At 47.6% G+C, this 23,209-nt stretch overlaps 1 protein-coding gene and 1 pseudogene across 2 annotated transcripts in view; one reads left to right on the top strand and one right to left on the bottom strand.

Moving 5' to 3' along the window:
• The window catches only part of LOC137652297 (uncharacterized protein F13E9.13, mitochondrial), a 187,439-nt gene that overhangs the window by 142,455 nt on the left and 21,775 nt on the right, over window positions 1–23,209 (bottom strand). For both annotated transcript variants that reach the window (XM_068385609.1, XM_068385610.1), the window contains exon 2: window positions 1,550–1,662. In XM_068385609.1, coding sequence (XP_068241710.1) covers window positions 1,550–1,631 — 82 coding nt within the window. In that variant the 5' untranslated portion in view covers window positions 1,632–1,662. The remainder of the gene's footprint in view (window positions 1–1,549; window positions 1,663–23,209) is intronic.
• On the top strand, window positions 18,901–19,019 carry LOC137652583 (5S ribosomal RNA; annotated as a pseudogene).

Raw genomic sequence — 23,209 nt, 5'->3', positions numbered from 1 at the left:
AGGAACTCGAGGTGGGAGCATCAAACTCGCACAAGGTGAGCAACATCTTCTTCATGCTCTGACGAGCCACACTCCAAGGGATAAGAAAAAGGCATGGATGAGTCCATAACCGTCTCTTAATCCCGCGTGGCGAAGACTACCGTACTCCGGGGAGCACTGAACCTGCGTATGGAAAAGGTGTCTACCAGGAGTACAGGAACAAGCTTCAGACTTTGCCCTTCCTCCACTGGCTGAACAAGCTCAGAACATGGGAGAGCGCCATCGTCAGCACGATGATCAGGAACTGCAGAAGGCGCAGGCGATGAAGGTAGGGACAGAGCAAGAGCCACAACTCCCACAGGAACGGGAACAAGCATCGAACTTTGCACTCCCTCTGCCAGCTGCCATCTCAGAACAAGGGGGTGAGTCGTCGTCAGTGCTGAAGAGAACCACTCTGAAGAAAACCTAAACTGCGAAAGGAAAAGATGATTCCTGAGGGGCGCAGGGACATGCTTCCAACTTTGCACTCCTTACACCGGCTTCAATAGCCGAAAGATGGAGTGCGATGTCATCAGCGCCAAAGAAAACCACTCGGGAGGAAACCTAACCCATGAATGGGAAAGGTGTCCTCATAGAGGCATTTGAACATGCTTCCCACTTTACACTCCCTCCGCCAGCTACAATCACAGAATGAGGGAGTGCATCATCATCCGCACAGAGGAGCAAGACCAAAGTCGAGCTCTGGGGCGGCCACAAGCGGCCTTCCCGCCATCAAACTCGCAGGGTGCGAGCAACATCTACTTCATATAGTGAAGGAACATCCACACGGAGAACGACTCTCCTGTAGAGGAGGACCGAGCCGCTGCACTAGGGGAAGCGGGGAAGCCCTCCAGCCCAAGGGTTGTCCGGTGTCAAAAGGAAGAGAACATAAGAAAAGGTTTTCCTCCTTCGAGGAGAACCCAGCACTACACCGTCTCCGAAACAGCAACACACACACCGACGAAAAATAAACAAAAACAAAAAGAGCAAATTAGTCAAGGGCCAGTTAAAAAAGGCTGGGCAGTAGAAAGAGACGAACGTTCACTCTCCACCGAGCCAAAAGTAAAATGACAATAGAAACAGGTGTGTGTGTGAGAAAGGTAGCTGGTACTACCCCCCTACCCCTTGCTAAATAGCGATGGGGTAGTTGCACCTCGCTAAAAATATTATGGCTAGTCTTCTAGCTACTCCAAAAGCATATTCCCTAATAGAGAGCGAAAGGGTTTGTATTTATTTAGTGTCAGAACATACATAAATACAAACCCAACAAAGAAGAGGAAACTTGATTTTGGATAGTTAATCAAACAAGGATTAGATCACTAAACAAAAGGCAATAGCCATAAGTTTTTATCTCCAATGGCAATGTCACTTAAAAGTTCTAGAGGTATAACCAGTAATTCTTCGTTCTTCTCTTTTATTAACTATTAGAGGAAGCTAATATTATACAACAATGATCATGAAAATGGTGAAAACATTGAAATTATAGATAACTAAGTGGTAAAGCATAAAGCAGAGTAAAGAGGTAACCTACCTGGTAATGGTTTGACATGAATCATACCAATAACAGCCGCTCTTGATGTTCGGAAAAGGGATTGGAATCGGGAAAGAGCCATATTTACAGAAGTATAGAGATACAGACACTACCTGAAAAATAGAAAATCATTTTTTAACAAAGAACACTTAAAGTAATGATATACTGTTCAATAATACTTCCAGAAAATTTCAGTCACTACTACACATACTATACTGTATATACTTTTTTTGGGCTCAAGCCATGTCGTGCTGATGGAAGTTCCTTCATTAGTAGCTTCCTAGGTTATATGTGACTACAGTGATATATCCCAGAGAATTTACCGAAGGTACCCAGAATTCTAACTCCTGGAGCGAATATCCCTTTAAATTCTAAGAAGGGATATCGCGTAAGGACGTAATGGCACACCTCATAGCAATCTGCACCCCAGATAGAGTTTACGTTCGAGGAGGTGTGGCAAAAATAAAAGGGGGGCCCTTCAAAGGCCATCCCCGTTCCCTACTACTATCGATAGTACAACAGCGCCATCCCTACGATAGTGGCCATTCCTTTATTTGTAGCGATTTTGCTCGGTGGTATTTTCCGGCGATTGAATTTATTTCGATTGGTTAAAGGATTATTATTATGCTTTCTTCATCTTCTTCCGCCTTCGGAAAGTTGAGTATCGGGTCTTTACTTTGAATGTTTTAGCTCTTGTTTCTCAATGATATTGAGTATTTATTGTGTTTCTAGAGCTAGGTCATTACTGGAGGCGCCATGGGCGCTGTCGTTCTTAAGCATGCGTTATTTAGTTAGCGGAACGACTTCCAGTTTTTAAATAGCCTTATTTAATTCTCGTAATTAATTAGCTATTTAGACATATTCTTGTGAAGATGTGATTATATGCATAATTATTTCATTTTTCCTCTGTCGATCGTATAGTTCGGTGATTTAGGTAACTGAGAACTCGTCTAGCTTAGTTAGCCTAACTTAGACACAGTCTATACGTTCGACATTCCCCGATTACCTTTGTGTTTTGTTTTCATTCCATTGGAGAGTGATACCTCCTGTAATGTTATGAAACTTCTCACGTCTCTTCGGAGACTTAAAGGTAATCCCTTTCCCTCTGAGTGTAGTCCCAGACTACAACCCTTTTGGCCGTGCCTGAATATTATGGCTGACCTTGGGTTTGGTTTCTGCCTATCCCCTTAACCTTTGGTTGTGGATATACCAGCAGGTTTTGGGATTTGGTCAGAATCTCAGAGTATTTAGTCTTATGTCGTTGACCTTCCAACAGGATGAGTTGGTTGTGGGATACCTTTACTACCCTGCCGACAAGGTTACCGACAATGGAGGTTAGTCCTCCATAGTCGCTTTGGTTATGGTAGTATACCATTTTCTCCTTGCGACTAGAGACTTGTCCTGTGCCACAGTTCCTTGGGCTGAAAGTAATTCCCTTTTAGCCTAAGATAACGTGGCACTGGAATCCTGTTTCTATTTGTTGGAGGAGGCGCAGTGTCGCCCCCTCCCCTTGACTGTGTCGGCAGTCTCTGGGTTGGAGAACTGAATCTCTCCTAGCACCCGGATTCTGTCGATACCATACAGAAACAGAGTTCCTTTTATAGGTGCTAGGACTGTCAAGTTTGACAGTTCCTTTCACATTTGTTACAGGACCCTTTTCCCCTTCCCCTCACCCCTTTTTAATGGTTTATCCATTGCCTTTTAGGCTGACATCCTGCATTCGTTCCTTAACGGTAGAGTGCTGGATGCAGCCAGACTACCTCTCTCATCCTGGCTGACGGCAGGGCATACTGCTGCCTGCCGGCCTGGCCGGCATTGCTGGCCTGGCCGACAACCAAGATGGCTGCCATCAAGGGCGCCACTGCCGTCCAGGCCGGCAACTGGGGACAGTCCATGATTGTCGGCAGCCAGCTTGGTTGCCAGCCAGGCCGGCAAAAAAGGCTATCATGCCGACAACCGCCGGCAACGTCGGCAGCTGCCGACATTGCCGGCGGCTACCGACGTTTTCGGCGGCTGCCGACGTTTCCGGCGGCTGCCGAAGGCTGCCGACGTTTCCGGCGGCTGCCGACGTTGCCGGCGGCTGCCAACGTTGCCGGTGGCTGGCGACGTTGCCGGCGGCTGCCGACATTGCCGGCGGCTGCCGACGTTGCCGGCGTCTACAACGTCGGCTGCCGACGTTGCCGGCGGTTGTCGGCATGTAGCCTTTTTTGCTGGCCTGGCCAGCAACCAAGATGACTGCCGACAATCATGGACTGTCACCAGTTGCCGGCCTGGACGGCAGTGGCGCCCTTGATGGCTGTGAGTGGTTAGTCCCTTCTGTCCCCGAGGTTCTCAGTCCTCCCTTGGACTGTAGCTATAGGTTCTGTTGCCTGTATGCTGCCGGCAGGGCCGGCAACGCGGCGCGCCGACTATACCAGTACTGTCGGCGGGTTGCTGGCAACAGTACCGTAGCTATATAGAAGCCTGAATGTTACATTCTCCCCTTCTATTAGAACCTCCTTTCGGTAAAAAGGTAGTCTATTAGACTTTTCTTCCTTAATTACTGTATATAGTTACAGTAAAGGATAGCCCTTTTTTCCATACTGTCTCTCTCTCTGTCTCGCTAGGTCTGCAAGGTACACAGACATATCCTAGCCAGACCGGCAACATGCCGGATATACTGCTGTATAGGTTATACAGATAGCCAGTATATCTCAGTATAGAATATATTCTTATACTAGTGGTTTTTTCCAATATATTTTGGATATCCAATTCGGGCAATTGCTGAGCCTAATCCTATATTGAATGAATATGATTTCTTCAATATCCTGATTAGAAATCAGTTTTAGGATTATCCTGCAATATTAAATATTTCAGGCAAGAGTAATACACTCTTATCCTGTAAAGGGTACAGCCCCCTTTTTCTTTGAGTCTCCCTGATCAGGAAACTCTATGATTTAATATAGTTGGAAGACTACAGCAAATGACCCAAGTAGGATGTTCATTTATATGTCTTTATTTTTCTGTTCCATCTAGTGCTAGATGGACCCTGCTGTCATATGCTGCCTTGTAGGCAGCATAATGATAAGACTGCATGACATAGGTACAGTAGTCGATATGTTGCAATTTACACTTTTGCAATTTAGAAACTACAGTACCATGTTACAGTAGTATTTCCTAACTTACTTTGGGTATCCTCCAGCGAGTTTTCTGCTGATACCGCTTATATATTGAAGGAACAATTTCTTCAATAGTCTGATTTGAAATCAGTCATCCTGACCCCACAGTATTAACAATTTTGGGATAGGTAATTGATACTTCTCTACCCCTAAGGGTAAATAACCCTTCTACTTGGATTTTCTCACAGAGAAAGCTCCATGTAAGTTAATACTGAGGGGAGGTAGCAGCATTTGCTCGCAGAGGTATACAGGTATGTATCTCCTATTATCCCTTTATAGCTTCTATCCTAAGCTATTCTGTTGTAGATGACATTTACATGTTGATTATTAAAGTAATAATCCATTATATACTCATTTGGTTTTCCTTTCTTTACAGAAGGAACACCAGATACCTTGTACGGCAGTCCGCTGCAGAGCCAAGGGTAAAGACTTTTACGGTCATAATACTTGCAGGTTACATGCCTCCTGCAATATTATTTCCGGATCCCTACATTATTGGAAACCACAGGGTTGCAATATATGTTGGACATTGATGTCTGAAGGTTTTGATAATCCCAAGTCTACAGAGACTAAGGATATAGCACAGTATAAATTACATAACTGGGTGAGAAGCTTCCAAAAGATCTCTCCGGGACCTTTCCTACCTAATGATAGGATGCGTAAGCTATTATTTCCAGAGCTAAGTGAGGAAATAGTAGTGCCTCAGGAGTCAACTACGTTCCCTGATGGCTAGAAAACCTTTGGGATCGAGGGCAAGAAGTGCCCTAAGGTAGAAGAGAAATATGTTGTATCGGACTTTCCTCCGCCTTTGCCGGCTAAAGAGCCATCGATGTCAACATCTTCGTCTTTTACCCCTCTATGGGATAATGTGGTACAATTATGTATCCAACTGAAGAATCAGATAGAGAGCTTTAGTAAACAAAGCAAAAAGCGGGAAGTAAAACACAATATAGAACCTCGTAAAGTTCCTCTTGTTGCTTCCCACGGGTCAGTTAAACGACCCATGAATCAAGACCTTCCTTCATGCTCCTTAACCAATCCCTGGAGGTTTGCGGAGCAGATGTCGATTTCAAATGGCAATCTCTTCATTTCAGAGAAAATAGGTACTGTTCCCTTGGACAAAATCCAATTTTGGCCAAGCTCTGAGGTTTTCCCTAATTGTTGGGTTCGACTGAGGTTCGAACCAAAGACAAGGAAAAGAACGGAACAAAAGGAGGTCATGATTCTTGATCATGATAAGGCACAGACTATCCTTTCAGATAATCTGAAGAAGGCGGGTTATTCAGAGACGATGGTTTTCTCACTGAATAACATACACCCTTCCTTTCTTGCTCCTGCTTCACTCTCCTTCCCCTTTATGGGGAAGGCATTTACTTCCGTTACCAAAGCTGTAGAGGCGGGTGAGTCATGTCCCGCACTCGATGAGTGCAAGCCTTTGTCACCAGCTTTTCCCGGACAGGAAAAGGATTGGAAGGAAGTCCATTTGACATTTTCAGTAGGAAAATTAGACAAGGATGTCGCAAGCCGACAATTTAATGTATGTCTCCCTAAATTGTCCGATTTGCTCTTGTTTAATGAACATGAGTCAAAGGAGAGACTGGCGATATCCCTTTCTCTTCTAAACTACATAGAGTTGTGTTCAACTTACGAGAACACCCCAGACATGCTCATGGTCTTAGCCAAAATGCATATGGCTACCTTGGTAAAGGACCTTTACGCCTTTGTGAAGGCTAGGAGAGCATGTAGAGACTTTGTGTTTGCTGCTGCAACGGTGAAACACGAAACAAGGAAGCTAATATCTTCCAACATTTGGGGTAAAGACCTCTTCCCACAAGAGGTCATTAAGGAAGTAATTAAGAATGCCGCCATGGAAAACATAAGTCTTCCCCAAAAATGGGGCATTCCCTCAAAGAGAAAATCTTCTGTGGTTGTGGGTCCCCAACCTAAAAAGAAGATCGAAAATACTGAAAATATCTGGGCTGCTCAACAACAGCCCATTATTCTAGTGACCAAGATGCTACAGGCAGATGGTCAAAAGTCTAAACCTACTGGCAGTTCGAAGCATAAAGACGCTTAGGCTAGGAGGAACATTCCCTCAGGATCGCAGGACCTTCGATCCTTCGGTCCAGAGCCTATTCAAGATGAGCCATTGATGGGGAACAGAAATGTTCCTACTATTTTCTCCTTACCTTCTCCTACAGTTCAAAACCCTCCTGGAGGAGTATACCTGAGAGCTATAGAGCATACAGGTAGTAAGAAAGCTACGGCTCATCGAGTCCCAGGGAAGGCTATTTTGTGTTCACAAGAAGGACTCAAGAAGTCTCTGAGTCATTCTGAACCTGTCGCTACTCAACAAGTTCATAATAATCTCCAAGTTCTGAATGTTAATCCTTCTGAACATATGGACCTTGTTCCAACTAAGGGTGTTCGTAGTCTTGTCAGACATGAAAGGTGTCCTCTGGAACCTTCCAGTCAACCACCCCCCATCCTACTGCCTAGGATTCATGTCACGGAGAGTAACATTCATCCTAGAATAGATACGTATCAAACTCACAGTCCTAAGTATCTTCATAGTGATGACCCGGTTCCTGGGACATCACAGATGCAAGATATGCTTCTAGAAGTCTCGACTTTCTCCAGCTCTAGGGTTTCGATGGCTAAAAAACCATCGAAGCCCTCAGTCACATCAGCTCCTTTTTCCCTCGGGAAGTTAAAAGGAGCTCGCGAGGTCTGTCAGGAGATTCAGCTAATCGATCAGATTCCCAAAATGCCAACAAGGAAAAGTGCTAAACTTTCCCCAGTTCGCAATAGTGACAGACCTAGTGCAAAGTGCACATCGGAAAGATGCGTTAAGAGCCTGGAGAAAACACGCATCAAACACTTCAAGAGATAAAAAAAGACTGAGATCGGTCCCTCTTTAATCGCTTCTTTAACAAAAGTTAAAACACGAAAGTCCCAGGACTCTGCTGGTCCTTTCGTGGGCGGGGAAGCACCCTCCACACAGATCAGACTCCCTACGTCTGAGCTGGTACACCGAAGCGATAATAAGATGTCACAATCGAACGTCTCGTACAGTCTTAGTGATGTTACCCATCCTTTTCCTAAAGGGATGGCACCTAACAGCAGTTCATTTACATTTGATCCACGATGTGACGGTGGATACTCTATCACGGTCCAAGGCGATAGAGTTGGAATGGTCCATGGACGCAGACATATTCCCTCCCAAATGGGAACAAGTCCCGGAACTGCAGTTCGACCTCTTCATCACGAGCGTCTTCAAGAAACTACCTCGCTAAATAGCCCCATACGAGGATCCTCTAATGGGTCTGATAGACTAGATGAGGCCGGTCCTAGCTCCGATCCTAGGTATATTTCCGAAGGTTCAGAAATTAACTGCCTTCGGTTTATCACAGAGAACCCAAACCCTTCATTTCATGAATTTCTTGCTCTAGCAGTTAGAAAAAGGTTTGGGATCTCAGAAGGCAATATAGGTTTCTTAGAAGAATACAAGGCTAAGTCTACTAACAGACAATATGAGTCTTCCTGGAAGAAGTGGGTGGAGTTTGTTAAATCAAAAGGACCGAAAGAAATTTCTATGAACTTCTGTCTGTCCTTCTTTGTCCACCTTCATAGCCAGGGGTTGGCGGCCAATACGATAAATACGTGCAAATCGGCCTTGACTAGACCTCTCCTATATGCCTTCCAAGTGGATCTGGCAAATGAAATCTTTAACAAGATTCCGAAAGCATGTGCTAGACTTAGGCCTGCAGCACCACCAAAGCCCATCTCTTGGTCTTTGGACAAGGTCTAACATTATGCCTCATCGGTGAACAATGAAGATTGTTCTCTTAAGGATCTAACCCAAAAGGTTATTTTCCTGTTCGCAATAGCCTCTGGGGCTAGAGTTAGTGAAATCGTGGCTCTATCGAGAGATGAGGGTCACATCCAGTTCACAGATTTAGGAGAACTCAATCTCTTCCCTGATCCATCATTTCTCACTAAAAACGAGCTACCCACTAAGAGGTGGGGTCCCTGGAGAATCTGTCCTCTGAAGGAAGATGTCTCTCTCTGTCCTGTAGAGTGTCTAAAGGTCTATCTTCGTAGAACTTCAGACTTCAGGGGAGGTCAGCTCTTTAGAGGAGAAACTTCGGAATCAAATTTATCTTTAAATCAACTAAGGGCGAAGCTCACCTACTTTATTCGTAGAGCGGATCCGGACAGTACTCCCGCAGGTCATGATCCGAGGAAGATTGCTTCATCACTGAACTTCTTTCAGTACATGGACTTTGAGCGTCTTCGTTCATACACTGGATATAAATCATCCAGGGTGTTTTACAAACACTACGCAAAACAAGTGCATGGACTGAAACACTTTGTAGTGGCGGCAGGTAGTGTTTTAAAACCTGCCCCCTAATTTTTTGTGATACACTTTTTGGTTTGGGTCCTCACTTGTCCTCGGACATGTTCTGGATAGAAATCATCTAGGATGTTCTACAAACACTATGCTTTGCTAGTCCATGATCTGAAACAATATGTGGTGACGTCAGGTAACTTATTTACTCTGCCGTTTATTCTACGATGAACAGATAATTGACTGGGACTGTCAATTAAGGGGAGAGGAAGTCATCCTTTTTAAGTATGCCTTCTTTTATTTATGTGTTACCATGGTAGCACTAGCTCTGTTCTAAAATCCCAGGTGTGGAATTATACAGATAGCTCTAGTGCCGGTGTACGAAGTTTAGGTTTAGGCACTGATGGAAAATCCACAGATACATTAATGCTCTGGTATGCTTCCATCAGCACGACATGGCTTGAGCCCAAAAAACGGATTTTGAGCGAAGCGAAAAATCTATTTTTGGGTGAGATAGCCATGTCGTCCTGATGGACCCACCCATCTCTTCTACAGAAGAGATCTTCAGTTCCCTCCCGTAAGTACTGTATCTGTAACAGCCTATGCTCAATGCTACAAGGAATGGCCACTATCGTAGGGATGGCGCTGTTGTACTATCGATAGTAGTAGGGAACGGGGATGGCCTTTGAAGGGCCCCCCTTTTATTTTTGCCACACCTCCTCGAACGTAAACTCTATTTGGGGTGCAGATTGCTATGAGGTGTGCCATTACGTCCTTACGCGATATCCCTTCTTAAAATTTTAAGGGATATTCGCTCCAGGAGTTAGAATTCTGGGTACCTTCGGTAAATTCTCTGGGATATATCACTGTAGTCACATATAACCTAGGAAGCTACTAATGAAGGAACTTCCATCAGGACGACATGGCTATCTCACCCAAAAATAGATTTTTCGCTTCGCTCAAAATCCGTTAATAAATTCTATTACTGTGTTCACATAGAAGGGTTTTTTGGGCTTGGGCCATGTCGTCCTGATGGAAGGTTCCTTTAGGTAGCTTTCTAAGGGATATTTGCTACAGTGATAATCCCAGAGAATTAAACCGAATGTCTCCAGGATTCTAACTCCTGGCGCGAGTATCCAGTAAAGGATATCGCATAATATCAGGGCATGTATACTAGATACGATACATAGCAATCTTCACCCCGAATAGATTTAACTCTTTGATGTAAGGGGGAAGAGTGACAAAAGAAGGGGGAGCCTTTCTAGGTACCCGGTGGACCTCCATCCCTACTACTACCACGACACCATTCCTTTTCTTGTAGCTCTCTAAGCGAGTTGTGCTCCCACGTTAACACGGTGTTTTGTTACAAGTTATTGGAATATTCATCATGCAATCTCCAGCATCTTCATCTTCTGGAAATTGAGTATTAATTCTTTCCTGTGTATAATTGGTCTCCCTTTTCACAATTAAATTTCAATAATTTAAGTGTGTTTGGGTGAGCGTTGCCGAGAACCGGAGGCAGCCATTTTACAACTGCAGTCACTCGTTACAATTGCATTTCTGAGTCGACCTGTGACGCCCGGTGAAAAGGGTCCTTCTTTACACTTTTCTGATATAAACACTTCCAAATATACCAGAGAAAGTTAAAAGCATGGAATGCAGAGGTTACTACCCTCGCGCGAGCACCCTGAAGGTGTCGTGTATAAAGCAGGGGCGTGTGAAAACCACTATTCACAGGCTGTCTTCCATTTAGCTAATTCCTTCGTCAAAAGGAATGGGCCGATACAGAGGCCCTAGCTACGTTACCTGAACCACAGCACCAATGCCCGACGCGAGCGCAATCTGAACAACATCCTTCTTTTGGACGTCGTAAGCGTTGGTTGATTCGTGTTGTGTCTCTGCTTGTGTTTGTGTTTTGAGCTGTTTTTTCGCCATGGCTGAAGCTCTTCTTACCGCAGGACCAATGTTAAGTACCATAGATTGTTTTGACAGCTTTTTAGTACCGGGCTAATATTTTTGCAATTTTAGTGTTTGTTAGTGCGACCAGCCGTTCGCCTTCCGCGGTGATGGCGGCCAGTATTGTTTACGTTCATACATTTCAATTGCCTTTGTTTGCCCGTTTGGTACTATTGTCATTCTAGGTTCATTTCTCTTATTATAGATTCTTGGCCTTGTGCCGTTTATTTTGAGCCATGTTTTGTAAGTCTTTTGGTACTTACGAGTCCGTATCTTTGACGAACGAAGGATAGCGTTCAGGGCTTTATTATAGTTTAGTACCACCGCTTGGCGTTGTTTTGTTTTCGCCTTTATTCACTGTTCAGTTCCCGTTTTCGCTATCCTTCGTTTCTCTTTTTTATTTATTTATTGTATTCACGGACTAAGGTGTGTATTTATTTTGGGGTTTGTTATTTATTCTTAAAGAGTAACCACGAGTACGAGAGGCTGGAGTTCCCGTTTTCTGTTCATACAGTGACGGGTTCTCCCTCTCTCCATCTCTCCCCTATGTGTTGTTGACACAATGCGAGAGGCTGGAGTTCCCGTTTTCTGTTAATACAATCGCGTGGTCTCCCTCTCTCCATCTCCCCCCTATGGGTTTGTTAACACAATGCGAGAGGCTGGAGTTCCCGTTTTCTGTTCATACAGGAAAGCGTTCTCCCTCTATCTCTTACCCAAGTGGGAAATTATCTTATTGCATTTTGGTTTTTTAGCTTATGTTATTATTGTGTTATATGGTTACTTATTGGTGCATTTAAAGGCTAGTGTTTGGGTTAGTCCTGTTCGTGTGAGAGTCTATATTTTAGGTTAGTTGGGCCCGCCTTCACCTAGTTTCATCCTCTCCCCGCTCCGGCCCGGGAGTCGGGTCCGAACCTATAGCCAACTCCGCCATGAGTTTTATTTATGAGCTGGGATCTCTCAACTTCCCTGTTATCTAGATGCACCCCTACGGCAGGGATTCGTCCCCTCGTTGGTCACTTGCATCTTGACTCCTGCTCCGGCATATTCACACGACTTACCACCACTAACCACCCCCCCTCCGGGAATCACATAGGTATCCTTTCGAGATCCTTTTAATAGTTATTGATAGATACTAATTTTAGTTTTTAGAGGACTTTCCCACAGATCTCCGGCACATTCCGGAGATCTTTCAATCACTATGCCTACATTATCCTGTAATTACTTGGGAGCTCCGGCTCCCGCATATTTGCATGACTCCGGCGCACTACGGGGTTGTTACATTCTCTCTATGTTATTATTACAACGGAGCTCCGGCTCCCCGTTTGCCACAACCCCATTTTAATACACACCTCGTATTCTCGCAGCTCTTTATAATCCTACTGTTATGTTAGAGTATTGGGGAGCGTCTGGACTTATTTAACTTTTTTATTACAGAAAGTCCGCTGTGCTGCCAAAGGTTGCTCCGCCTCCTTCTCGGATCCGGTAGGCCATGATGTCTGCCAGTCCCACGCACACTGCGCTATATCTTTCGTTCGTGAGCCGGGCCAACCCGCCAACATGGTTTGGTTCCCTGAGGCGTGCACCTCACCTCTCCTCGATTTTGCTGAATGATGATGTAAGATTTTTTCAATTTTACTACTTATTATAAGCTTATAATATTTGATATCTCATATGGGATATATTGATGTTGTGTAATTATTAATATCTTACTCCGGGGATGCTTATTTGATACAATATGAGATATATAGATTTTGTTTTGTTTGGGACATGTTTATATATTCTTTCCTTCAATTCTCTAATGTATCCTCACCATTTCCAGGCTGATGAAGATGCCCTCCGGACGGCTAAGGCCAGCCTCCGGTCATGGGTTTCGGGGTTCGGCCGTAACGCCCCCCCTGGATGCCCCTACCTCCTCGACGGAGACATGGCTTCTCGACTCTTCCCAGGCTCCTCTTCTGCCGCAGTGCCTGCTGATGTCGCCGACCCTATGATTGCGGCTATCAGAGCGTCAATACCCCTGGAAGAGGAGACCCAGCTCTCGGGAGAAGTTTCATCATTGGACATCCACACAGAACCCATGGACGAGCAGGTTAGTGGTGTGGAGTGGGCAGACTCCTTCCTTTCGCCTTCTATCTCTCCTGGTTCTTCCTTTCACGGCTTTGATAAGCCACCTACTTCATCTTGGGATCCCTCCCTCTCTGTCCGACCCAAGGTGAAGCCCCTACGTAAAAACAAACTTAAGCCTAGCTCTTCAGCTTCGCCGCTATCTGTGTCTCCGGTCCCCGGACCCTCCACCACTCCTGACTTTCCTGTAATAGCCCAGCCTACTCCGCCTATTAAAGCTCGGAAAAGTAAGTACACTAAGGCCAAGACTTCGGCGGTGAGTAGTTTTGCGGAGCCTCAGATGAATTTTAATTTGATGCAGGAGTGGGTTACGACTCAGATGAGACAGCAGTCAGGTGTCATAACGGAGTTGAAAGATATGGTGGCTAACCTCCTCCGTTCCGGGTCTCAGCTACCCCCTCCGTCAGGCCCAGACACCTCTAAGCTGCCGCCATTTGATAAAAACAACCCTTGGTGGTTTGCGAGACATGCTCCGTACCTAGATGGTACACTAACTCTAGAAGGCTTAGGTACCCGCCCCCTAGATGATCTGGAGTTTTATCCTCCCGGCCTTCAGTTCCCCTTCAACGGTTTTGTCCGATTGAAGGAACATGCCCTAGTTCGAATGGACAAGGTCCCCAAAGAGACCGTTATTTTTCCTAAAGAACAGGCCCAAGCTGTCTGGGCCAGGACTCTAACTGAATGGGGTTGTGTCAACTCTAAGTTGACTCCCCATAAAGGGGCATATACAATTTTTATGACTCCTCCGTCCATCCCCTGTCCACTTGCGGACAAGGTGGCGGAGTTAACCGTCCAGTCAGTCAAGGAAGGCTCACCTCTGCCTGTCCTTAAAGAGACAGATCCCACCTCTATGCTCGTTCCAGGTCCTTCCGATTTCTGGAACGATACCTCGGCTACTTTTACGGAGGGGAAGTTGGATCCGGACTGCGCCTCCTCTCTTTTCTCGGAGAGACTTCCCAAGTTGCCGGATCACCTTCTAAAGTCTGAGTTCGATGCACGAAACAGACTGGCCAGATCTCTGCACTCCATCGTTTCGGCAGAAATGTTGGCCTCCCTTTATAGTGATGAGCTGCTCTTCCGTGTTTTTGCGAAGAATTTGCTCCAAACGTTCCAGGTCGACCTGCACGACTTCTGGACAGCTCGGACGAACTGCAGGAAGCATGTTCTTGCCCAAGCGTCAATTCGGCACGAGCCAAATAGACTCATAGCCTCCTCCTGCTGGGGAAAAACTCTCTTTCCGCAGGAGGAAGTTGATAAAGTCCTCCAGGATGCGGCGAGGGCAAATCAAAACTTACAGGTTAGATGGGGCCTTTCGAACAAACGAAAGTTCGAAAGTATGAAACACCCTTTCTTTAAAAAGAAACAAAAATCTTTTACTCCATACAAGTCTAGCCGTGGCCAATTTCATCAAGGCCCTCACTCATCAACCCCCTCTTCCTCTAAGTCTGCCACTCCACAGGCAGCCCCTCCACAACAGATAGTGTTCCTTCCGGCCCCCCAAGGTACCCAACCAACTCCCATGGCATCTTGGATGACCTCTCCGGCCTTCAACCCATCCTATGAGACCTCGAGTTCATTTCGAGGATACTCCAGAGGGGGCAACAAAGGTAGAGGTCAGTTCCGCCAACGAGGCGGACCTCGAACCAGGGGTCCAATGGGAGGACGTGGATCGAAATTCACCTCAATGCAATGAAGTGAATCAGGTAGGGGGGAGACTACATCTTTTCCGGGACCAGTGGACCTTCAGTCCCTGGGCCCACAGCATAGTCTCCAAGGGCCTAGGCTGGAAGTGGTCACAAGGGGGTCCACCTCCGACAGTGACCTTCTTCCAGAAACCCACTACCATCTTGGAAGAATACACCACGGAACTACTCAAGAAGAAAGCAATAAAGAGGGTACGATCACTGAAATTCCAAGGACGCCTATTCACCGTCCCCAAGAAAGATTCATCGGCGTTGAGAGTAGTCTTGGACTTGTCGAAACTGAATTCTTACATTCTTTGCGACAAGTTCCGTATGCTGACTGTCTCTCAGGTACGGACCTTACTTCCCCGTGGGGCCGTCACCACCTCTATCGATCTTACCGACGCCTGTTATCACGTCCCAGTAGCACGAAACTTCTCTCCTTACCTCGGCTTCCGCCTGGGCAAGAAAGCCTTCACGTTCAAAGTCATGCCCTTCGGCCTCAGCATAGCTCCCAGGATATTTACAAAACTGGGGGAGACAGTGCTGGAACAACTCAGGAACCAAGGGATCAAGGTAATCGCCTATCTGGACGATTGGCTTATTTGGGCCCAGTTGGCTTCAGAATGCAACAAAGCTACAACCAAAGTGGTTCAGTTTCTCACCAAACTGGGATTCAAAGTCAATCTACAAAAGTCCCGCCTTCAACCATCAAGCCAATTCGAATGGTTGGGCATCCGATGGGACCTTACAAGTCACAAGCTGTCTCTTCCCCCAAAAAAAGTCAGAGAGATAGCAGCCAAGACGAGGAACTTCCTCAAGCACAAACAGGTGTCACAGAGAGCCTTGGAAAGAATCCTCGGCTTACTTCAATTTGCGTCAGTGACGGACCTCTTACTGAAAGCCAAACTCAAAGACATCAATCGAGTTTGGAGAAAGAGAGCTACGACTACGTTACGAGACAAGATTTCCAAAATCCCCTCAATCCTGAAAACGAGACTCAGGCCATGGTCAAAACCAGAGAACCTTTCCAAATCGGTCCCTCTGCAATTTCCTCCCCCACAAGTGACAATTCACACAGATGCGTCGCTCAGTGGGTGGGGGGGGCTATTACAAACAACATATGTTTCAGGGCTCCTGGTCTCCCGCCATGAGACACTTTCACATCAACGTACTGGAGGCCATGGCAGTCTTCCTGACCTTGAAGCGACTGTCCCCCCCACGATCCACTCATATCAGGGTAGTCTCGGACAGCACGGCAGTAGTACACTGCATAAACAGAGGCGGATCAAAATCTCCCAACCTGAATCAAGTCCTGGTCATGATTTTTACCTTGGCCTTAAAAAAGAACTGGTTCCTGTCAGCCACTCACTTAGCAGGAGTCCAGAATGTGATAGCGGACTCACTATCCAGGACGTAACCACTGGAGTCAGAATGGTCTCTAGACATGAATTCTTTCCGGTGGATATCCAGGCTGGTTCCCGGTCTCCAGGTGGATCTCTTTGCGACACAACTAAACCACAAACCTCCCTGTTAAGTGGCACCGAACCTGGACCCTCAGGCATATGCTATGGACGCATTAACCCTAGACTGGAACCATTGGAAGAAGATTTACCTATTTCCTCCGGTGAATCTTCTTATGAAAGTCTTACACAAACTGCGCTCCTTCCACGGCGCAGTGGCTTTAGTAGCACCAAACTGGCCTAAAAGCAGTTGGTTTCCTCTCCTCCTCGAGTTGAAACTCCGTCCCTTCCGGATACCATTCCCCAAGCTGACCCAGGTAGTCCAAACTCGGACTATGTCAGATTCCTCAAGGATAGCCCAAACCCTAACTTTGTGGATTTCATGAAGTTTGCAGCCCACAGGGACGCGAACATTGACCCGGAAAATGTCCTCTTTATAGAATCAGACAAAAGGGACTCTATGCGCCATCGGTCTCCCGACCGCCTGCGCTCACCCGCGCGCCCACGTGCCTGCGCGACCACACGCCCGCGCGACCGCACGCCCATGTGCCCGCGCGCCTACGGGCATGCGCGCCCGCGCACATGCGCTCCAATGTTCGCCCGCGCGCGAACCAACGGTATTCCATCGCGCGGACCAACGGTGTTCCATCGCGCGAACCGACGGTGTTCCATCGCGCGAACCGACGGTGTTCCATCGCGAACCGACGGTGTTCCATCGCGAACCGACGGTGTTCCATCGCGAACCGACGGTGTTCCATCGCGAACCGACGGTGTTCCATCGCGAACCGACGGTGTTCCATCGCGCGAGCCTACGGTGTTCCATCGCGCAAAAGTCGGCTCGATTCCTGCAGTATCCATTGCTCGCCTACGGGACATCGCTCGCCTGTGAACTTTCGGATTCCGACCACCAGCTCTCGCCCTTCCTACCACGCTCGCCCTCCTTCTGCGCTCCCTCGCGCACTTTCGTCTGCGCTCCTGCGTGCCGGCGCATGGGCGCTTCCACGTTCGGCCATGCGCAAACCATTAATTTACCATCCCACGAGCGCCAGGGCGATTGCGACCACGATTCCCGTCGGGGTTTCGCAACATGGCCAGCCTGATGAGTCTTCTGGAGCGTATTCCAGAACACGGTCTTCACCCCGTAAACGCAGAGCATGGCACATGCAAGAGCAGGAAGAATCTTCAGGGAGGTCTGAGCAACATTCTTCTTTCCAGAACCTGGGTTAGCCCTTCCTCGTCATTCCCTGGAAGGGTCTTGCCAGGGAGCTTTCCGTTCGAGATTTCTCCATCGGGCAAGGGGTGACTGGTTTAGCCCTACTTCTTCTCCATCTCGTGGAAGGGGCTTACCAGGTCCTTTCCCTCCTCGGTTGTGACCCGAGGTTTTGTACAAGGAAGCTCCAGGAAGATCATGGGTACTTTCCTCCTCTCGGGCTCAAGCACCTTGGCGTTTCATCGCCAAGTTTCGAACTTGCGGGCAAGCTCGATGTTGGACCATCTAGACGCAGTGACCGAGGGCTTCCTCTCGGGTGTCTCATCCGTGGATGTCGACAAGCTCAGACACTCTTCCATCCTTGGGAAGAGCTTGTTTGTGCCCAAGGACAGAGACATGGACAGCGGTTGTGCGGAGGAGTTCGACTTCCGTTTTCACTCCTCCAAGGCGCTTTCTTCCAGACCCTGCAGGCCTCCAGCGCCTCTTCTTTCAGCCTCGTCGGCCTAAGTTATCAGACCGGCTACGGCAGCTAAGACAAGGTGTCCAATAGCAGTCCCCTCCTGTCAGGGACAGGTAGCACGGTAGGCTCTCCTGGGGGGGGCATAATCCTAGAGGGAGCGGCAGAGTTCACAAACTCTAGGATTAGCTCCCCCCCCCTTGCAGGTCTCACGCTGGGAGGATGCCTAAGGTTACTCATCCGGATAACAGCTTCCCGATGCCGATTCCTGCACGATCTCCGTGAGCAACCAAGGATATCGCGCCTCGCTCTTACCATCTCTCCGTCTCTGTCAGCGAATTCAGTGTCACTGACCCTCTATGCCATGGGGTCGGCAAGTTTTGCCCGTTTGGGCAGAATGATCCATGCCTTAGGAGAAGGTCCTCCATAGGGTCATCGACGGCTTCTCCCCCCGGCTTCTTCAGTCAATCCTTTCTCGTAGGAAAGCATCTGAGACGGGAATTCCGTCGTCGACCTCTCAGCTCTGATCAAATTTGTCGAACAAACTTCGTCCAGCGTGGAGCAGCAGAATCGATCAGACTGGTAACGAGGGGGCAGGACTCCTTAGGCCCTGGATCGGAAGGACGGGTACTTCCAGTTTCCATTCCATTCATCTTCCAGGAAGCTCTTAGAATTCAGCCTAGACTCAAGATGCGGTGTGGCGATCCCGCCGCGTCATCGCAGGTTTTTCCCCAGAGAACTCTCCCTGCTTTCCTCATGGCCGCTCAGGAGCAGGCTTCCGCCTCCTTCGCCTTTTGGAGGTCTGGTCAACTCCGGTAGGCTCGGGTTCGACCTTCTTCAACGCCGGGACAACCTTCCGGGTCCTTACCATGAGTGAGGGATCATGGTAATTTGCTAGGAGCTTTCTCTACTTCTGCCTCAACATCTGGAGTATCTAGCCATGATATTGAGTCAACGGCCTTACCACGTTGGAAACACCGCTTCTCGTCCGTTCAGCGAAGATAAGCAACGTTGGGTCTGGTCAGTACTTGGATGGGTGACCGCCTGGGGACGCCAGATGCTGTTGCCTCCTTCTCCGAGCCTTCCCTTCAGTTGACTGTGGCAAGGTTGAGGAGAGTCGCAGTACCTGTTCTCAGTCAAGCAGAGGTTTCAGCCCTACCTTGGAACGTTTCCTGGGTCTCTTTTCCTCATTGACCCGTCTAAAGTCCCGAACGGTCGCCTCAGGATAAGTTCCCTGTGGGGCGGCCCAAGTTCCGGTGGTGTCAAAGCAACGATTAACCGGACTTTCTGGCCCCTATGGGACCAGCGGAACGTTTAGACCTGCAATGGGTGTTGACCTATGGAACCTCTTGATGGGAGTGGATATTCTCCTTTCCCCACATTTTGATGCTGTCCTCGGACTCGTCAAAGAAAAGGGGGGGGGGGGGGGGCATGTTCCAGTTCAGGCCTATGGTCAGGACCTGAAGGATACCTCTCCATCATTCAGGCAGGCTTAGGGGCCGTAGTCTGGCCTCTCTACAGATCCTACAGTTCCTGCCGAGTCGCTCCGTGCGCAACGACTTCATGGTACTGGCGTATTCCAACCAGCAAGGGACGCATTTTCATCCCTTCGCATCTTGCAGTAGAGATACTGAGATGATCCGAGGTCCTCTCAATACCACTATCGGCTCGCTCATTCCGAGCAGAGGAATGTTCTCTCCGACTATCTGAGCAGAGCCTCGCAGATAGAGGGTACCTGGGGGTCTTTGGCCTTTAGTAACCAGCAAGTCCTGGCCTGGGGGACCTGATCGCGACAGCCTGGAACTTCAAGCCTCCGCTGTTCTTCCCCCCAATCTCAGACCCCAAGACTCTTTGGCAAGATGCTTTCCTATGATGGTGGGACAACATCGATGCCTGCGTCTTCCCACCATTGTTGTCTGTTGAGAATGGGTCTCAACAAGACCAGGTTGTCTGTCAACCTTTCGATGGCCCTGAGAGCTCCACTGTGACTATACGCGGAACGGTCTCCGGACCCTCTGCTTCCCCTGACAGAACTCCTGGGAGAGCTCCTCTCACAGCACAGGCTACTCAAACAACCACACTAAAACATCTTTCACGAGCCGTAGCATCGCTTTGGCTTCACGCCTGGAGACACTACGCCGCCTCCTCAAGAAGAGACAACCCGCTACAGTCGCAGAGCGGAGGCCGCGTCACCTGCGATAGTCATCCGCAGGGGTCTACCAGGCGAAGTGGAGAGTCTTCTGTGGTTGGTGTCGTGGGAGGGATACCTCTTCCCTTGAGGCCTCTTCTCCAGCAATAACGGACTTATTGCTTTTCGGCGGGAGGAAATTCCTTTCCGCTCTCGGCAGTGAAGCCTGTCGCTCAGCCTTTCCCTGGCCTTCAGACTGAAAGGAATAGACTTTCCTTCCCGCTGGACCTTTCTTCGCTCATGCAAAGCTGCGAACGTCCCTGCCCCCAGTCGGAGTGAGACCTCCTCCATGGAGCATGGTTCGGACTTTTTAGTCCCTTAAGAGATCTTCTCAAGAACCATTACGTCAGGCCTCTGATCATAATCCGTCTTGGGGGACGGTGCTCCTGCTCACTCTGGCCTCGGCCATTGTGTAAGCAATCTTCTTGGTCTCGTACGACTCCGCCCTTTCTAAGGAATAGGGGAAGGCAACATTCGGGTTCGCTTCTGAGTTGTTTGCTAGACTCAGAATCTTGGGGTCGCGGCCCTTCGGTCCAACTCCTTCAAGATTTCGAGTCACCATTCTGTATCAGATGGCCCAAACCTTCTCCTTCTTGCCAGTAAAGGAATCGAGGGGTTATCTTTGGGAACAGCTGCAGTTTGTCCTCACGTGCAGCCGAATTGGGAGCACAGGAAGGACACAGGGGAGAGTCACCAGTATTCCTCTTCAGCTCGGACTCAATGACATTCATCTCGACCTGAATCCAGACCCTCCCCCGTCACGTCGCCCTTCAGCACGATGTCGGATACATCGCAACGTCCCTCGCCTTCGAGTAGTACTACTCTGTGACGCAGGTGCTACAAGCTGGAGTCTGGAAGCGTCTAATGACCTTCGCAGCCCGCTTCCTGCAGGACGTGACCCACAGGAGTATCGATACGTTTCAATCGCTCTGTGGTGGCTACACAACAGCTGGTCTAACCTCAGGCTCCTTTTTGGACAGGTAGCAGAAGGTTGAGGGCATTGTCATCAGGTTTTAGTCTGCATGAACGAAAGAAGTATGTCTGGCCCTTACTTCTTTCTTCATCGTCCCCTCTACTGGGGAAGCAGCATCCTGGTCTCTGCATAGCTGACCTCAAACCTCTGCAGGTAAACCATGCTTCCTTGTGTTCCGAGTATTGAGGAGCCCTTATGAGTGGCGCGAGGGAGGTCACAAGACTGATCCTGCAGCTCCTCAGCCCCTTGAGCATAGCTCAGCCCCAAGAGCAAGTCATATGAAGTTCCATGGCCCGGCCTTGCAACCGCTCAGCCCCTTGAGCATGGTTACAAGAGCGGTCGCTCAGCACCAAGAGCATTACCGCCTAAGGACCAGGAAAACCCATCCAGGAATATTAAGGTATGAGAAGTTCCCCCTCTGCAGGGGGAAGATCTCACACCTGGGAAGGGAACCTCCCTCGAAAGGGAAGTTACCTACCCCTGGAGGTGAACCTCCTTATCGTTCTAAGATGAACTGAAGAGCTGACAGTTGTCACGGGAGAACTTCTAAGAGAAGGGATATCGCCCAAGACGATGTCCTAAAGAGACGGCAGCGACAGCAGACTCCCCAGGCATAAACAGGATAGCTCTGCTTCGTTGGCACACTTCAGTCAAACGAAGAAAAACTGCATAGTTAACTGGGAAAATAAAGTTAAATAATTATTTAACAGAAATTCCCCCGGGAGGAACTCCGAAGAGTAACCCCGAGGGAATAGCAAAACATAAGAATTAGAAATAAGTATGCGCCCTCCTCCCCCACTGACATTCACGGGAGAAGGGGGAGGGCGGAGAACTTTAACAAAAACAGAATTATAACAATTATAATTATGTAACTGATTTTTGAATGTTCACAATTAGTAAGAACCACTGACCCCCAAAGGGAAGTGTTCCCCAGAAGCTGAAAAGTTAAAAATACAATTAGATTTCATTAAAAATAATTGAGGCAAATAAAACGGAATAGCAACTCAGCCCGCAACGGGAAAGAAGTTTCCGTAATAGTACGTAGTAGTAGTAAAGGGTGAACGACCTGGAGTAGAGAGAGAGAACGTAGTCAAACTAAACTCCCACATTCCCTTCACTGAGAATCCAAGTTCCCCGTAGGAAAGGAGGAACAGCAAAGATAATAGATGAATGAAGAAAGTCCAGCGATGACGATTCCCCACGGCGGACGAATTAACGGAAAGCCGAAGGAAACGAACGAAGGGCCAAGAGGGAGAGGCCGCGCCCCATGACGTGAAACTGTGGTGGCCTAGCACTACGCCGGTGTCGTTGTCGTTCACTACCACACAGCACAAACACTGAAAAGAAAACTTACTACATTTCTAAACACAAAAATATATACATAAACATAAAGAATGTTTATACAGTATATATACAGTGAGCCCTTGTTTATCACGGTAGATAGGTTCCAGACCCGACCACGATAGGTGAAAATCCGCGAAGTAGGGACACCATATTTACGTATTTATTTAACATGTATATTCAGACTTTTAAAACCTTCCCTTGTACATAGTACTGTTAACAAACTACCCTTTAATGTACAGAACACTTAATGCATGTACTACAGTACCCTAAACTAAAACAGGCACAAATATTAAAGGCGATTTTATATCATGCGTTTCCTAAACACGCCAAAAAGCACGATAAAAAATGGCAACCAATGTTTTGTTTACGTTTATCTCTGATCATAATGAAGAAACAAACGCATTTACACATCTGTGTATAGGTTAGTTTTTGCATCGATTATATTGATTATTCAGTACAGTATGTTGATTTTGTTATTTACCAATGTTTTACTTAATTTTTCTTAGGACTTCTAAATGAAATGTTTTTCTTTATGACGCCGCCTGAAACGACGGCGTCATAAAGTACGCTCAGTAAACAACCACGCTCAGTAAACAACCACGCTCAGTAAACAACCACGCTCAGTAAACAAACGAAGGCATTTAATGCGCATGATGAAAGTGATAAATAATGATATTACAGTAAAAGCTTTTAGAAAATGTGTTACAGTATTACAAAACGGCCGCGAAAAATCTATTTTTGGGTGAGATGGCCA

This window comes from Palaemon carinicauda, chromosome 13, assembly GCF_036898095.1.
Source record: "Palaemon carinicauda isolate YSFRI2023 chromosome 13, ASM3689809v2, whole genome shotgun sequence".
In the NCBI taxonomy this organism is placed as follows: Eukaryota; Metazoa; Arthropoda; class Malacostraca; order Decapoda; family Palaemonidae; genus Palaemon; species Palaemon carinicauda.
The sequence above is the reverse complement of the archived record's forward strand: the minus strand, read 5'-3'. Positions and strand labels throughout refer to the sequence as shown.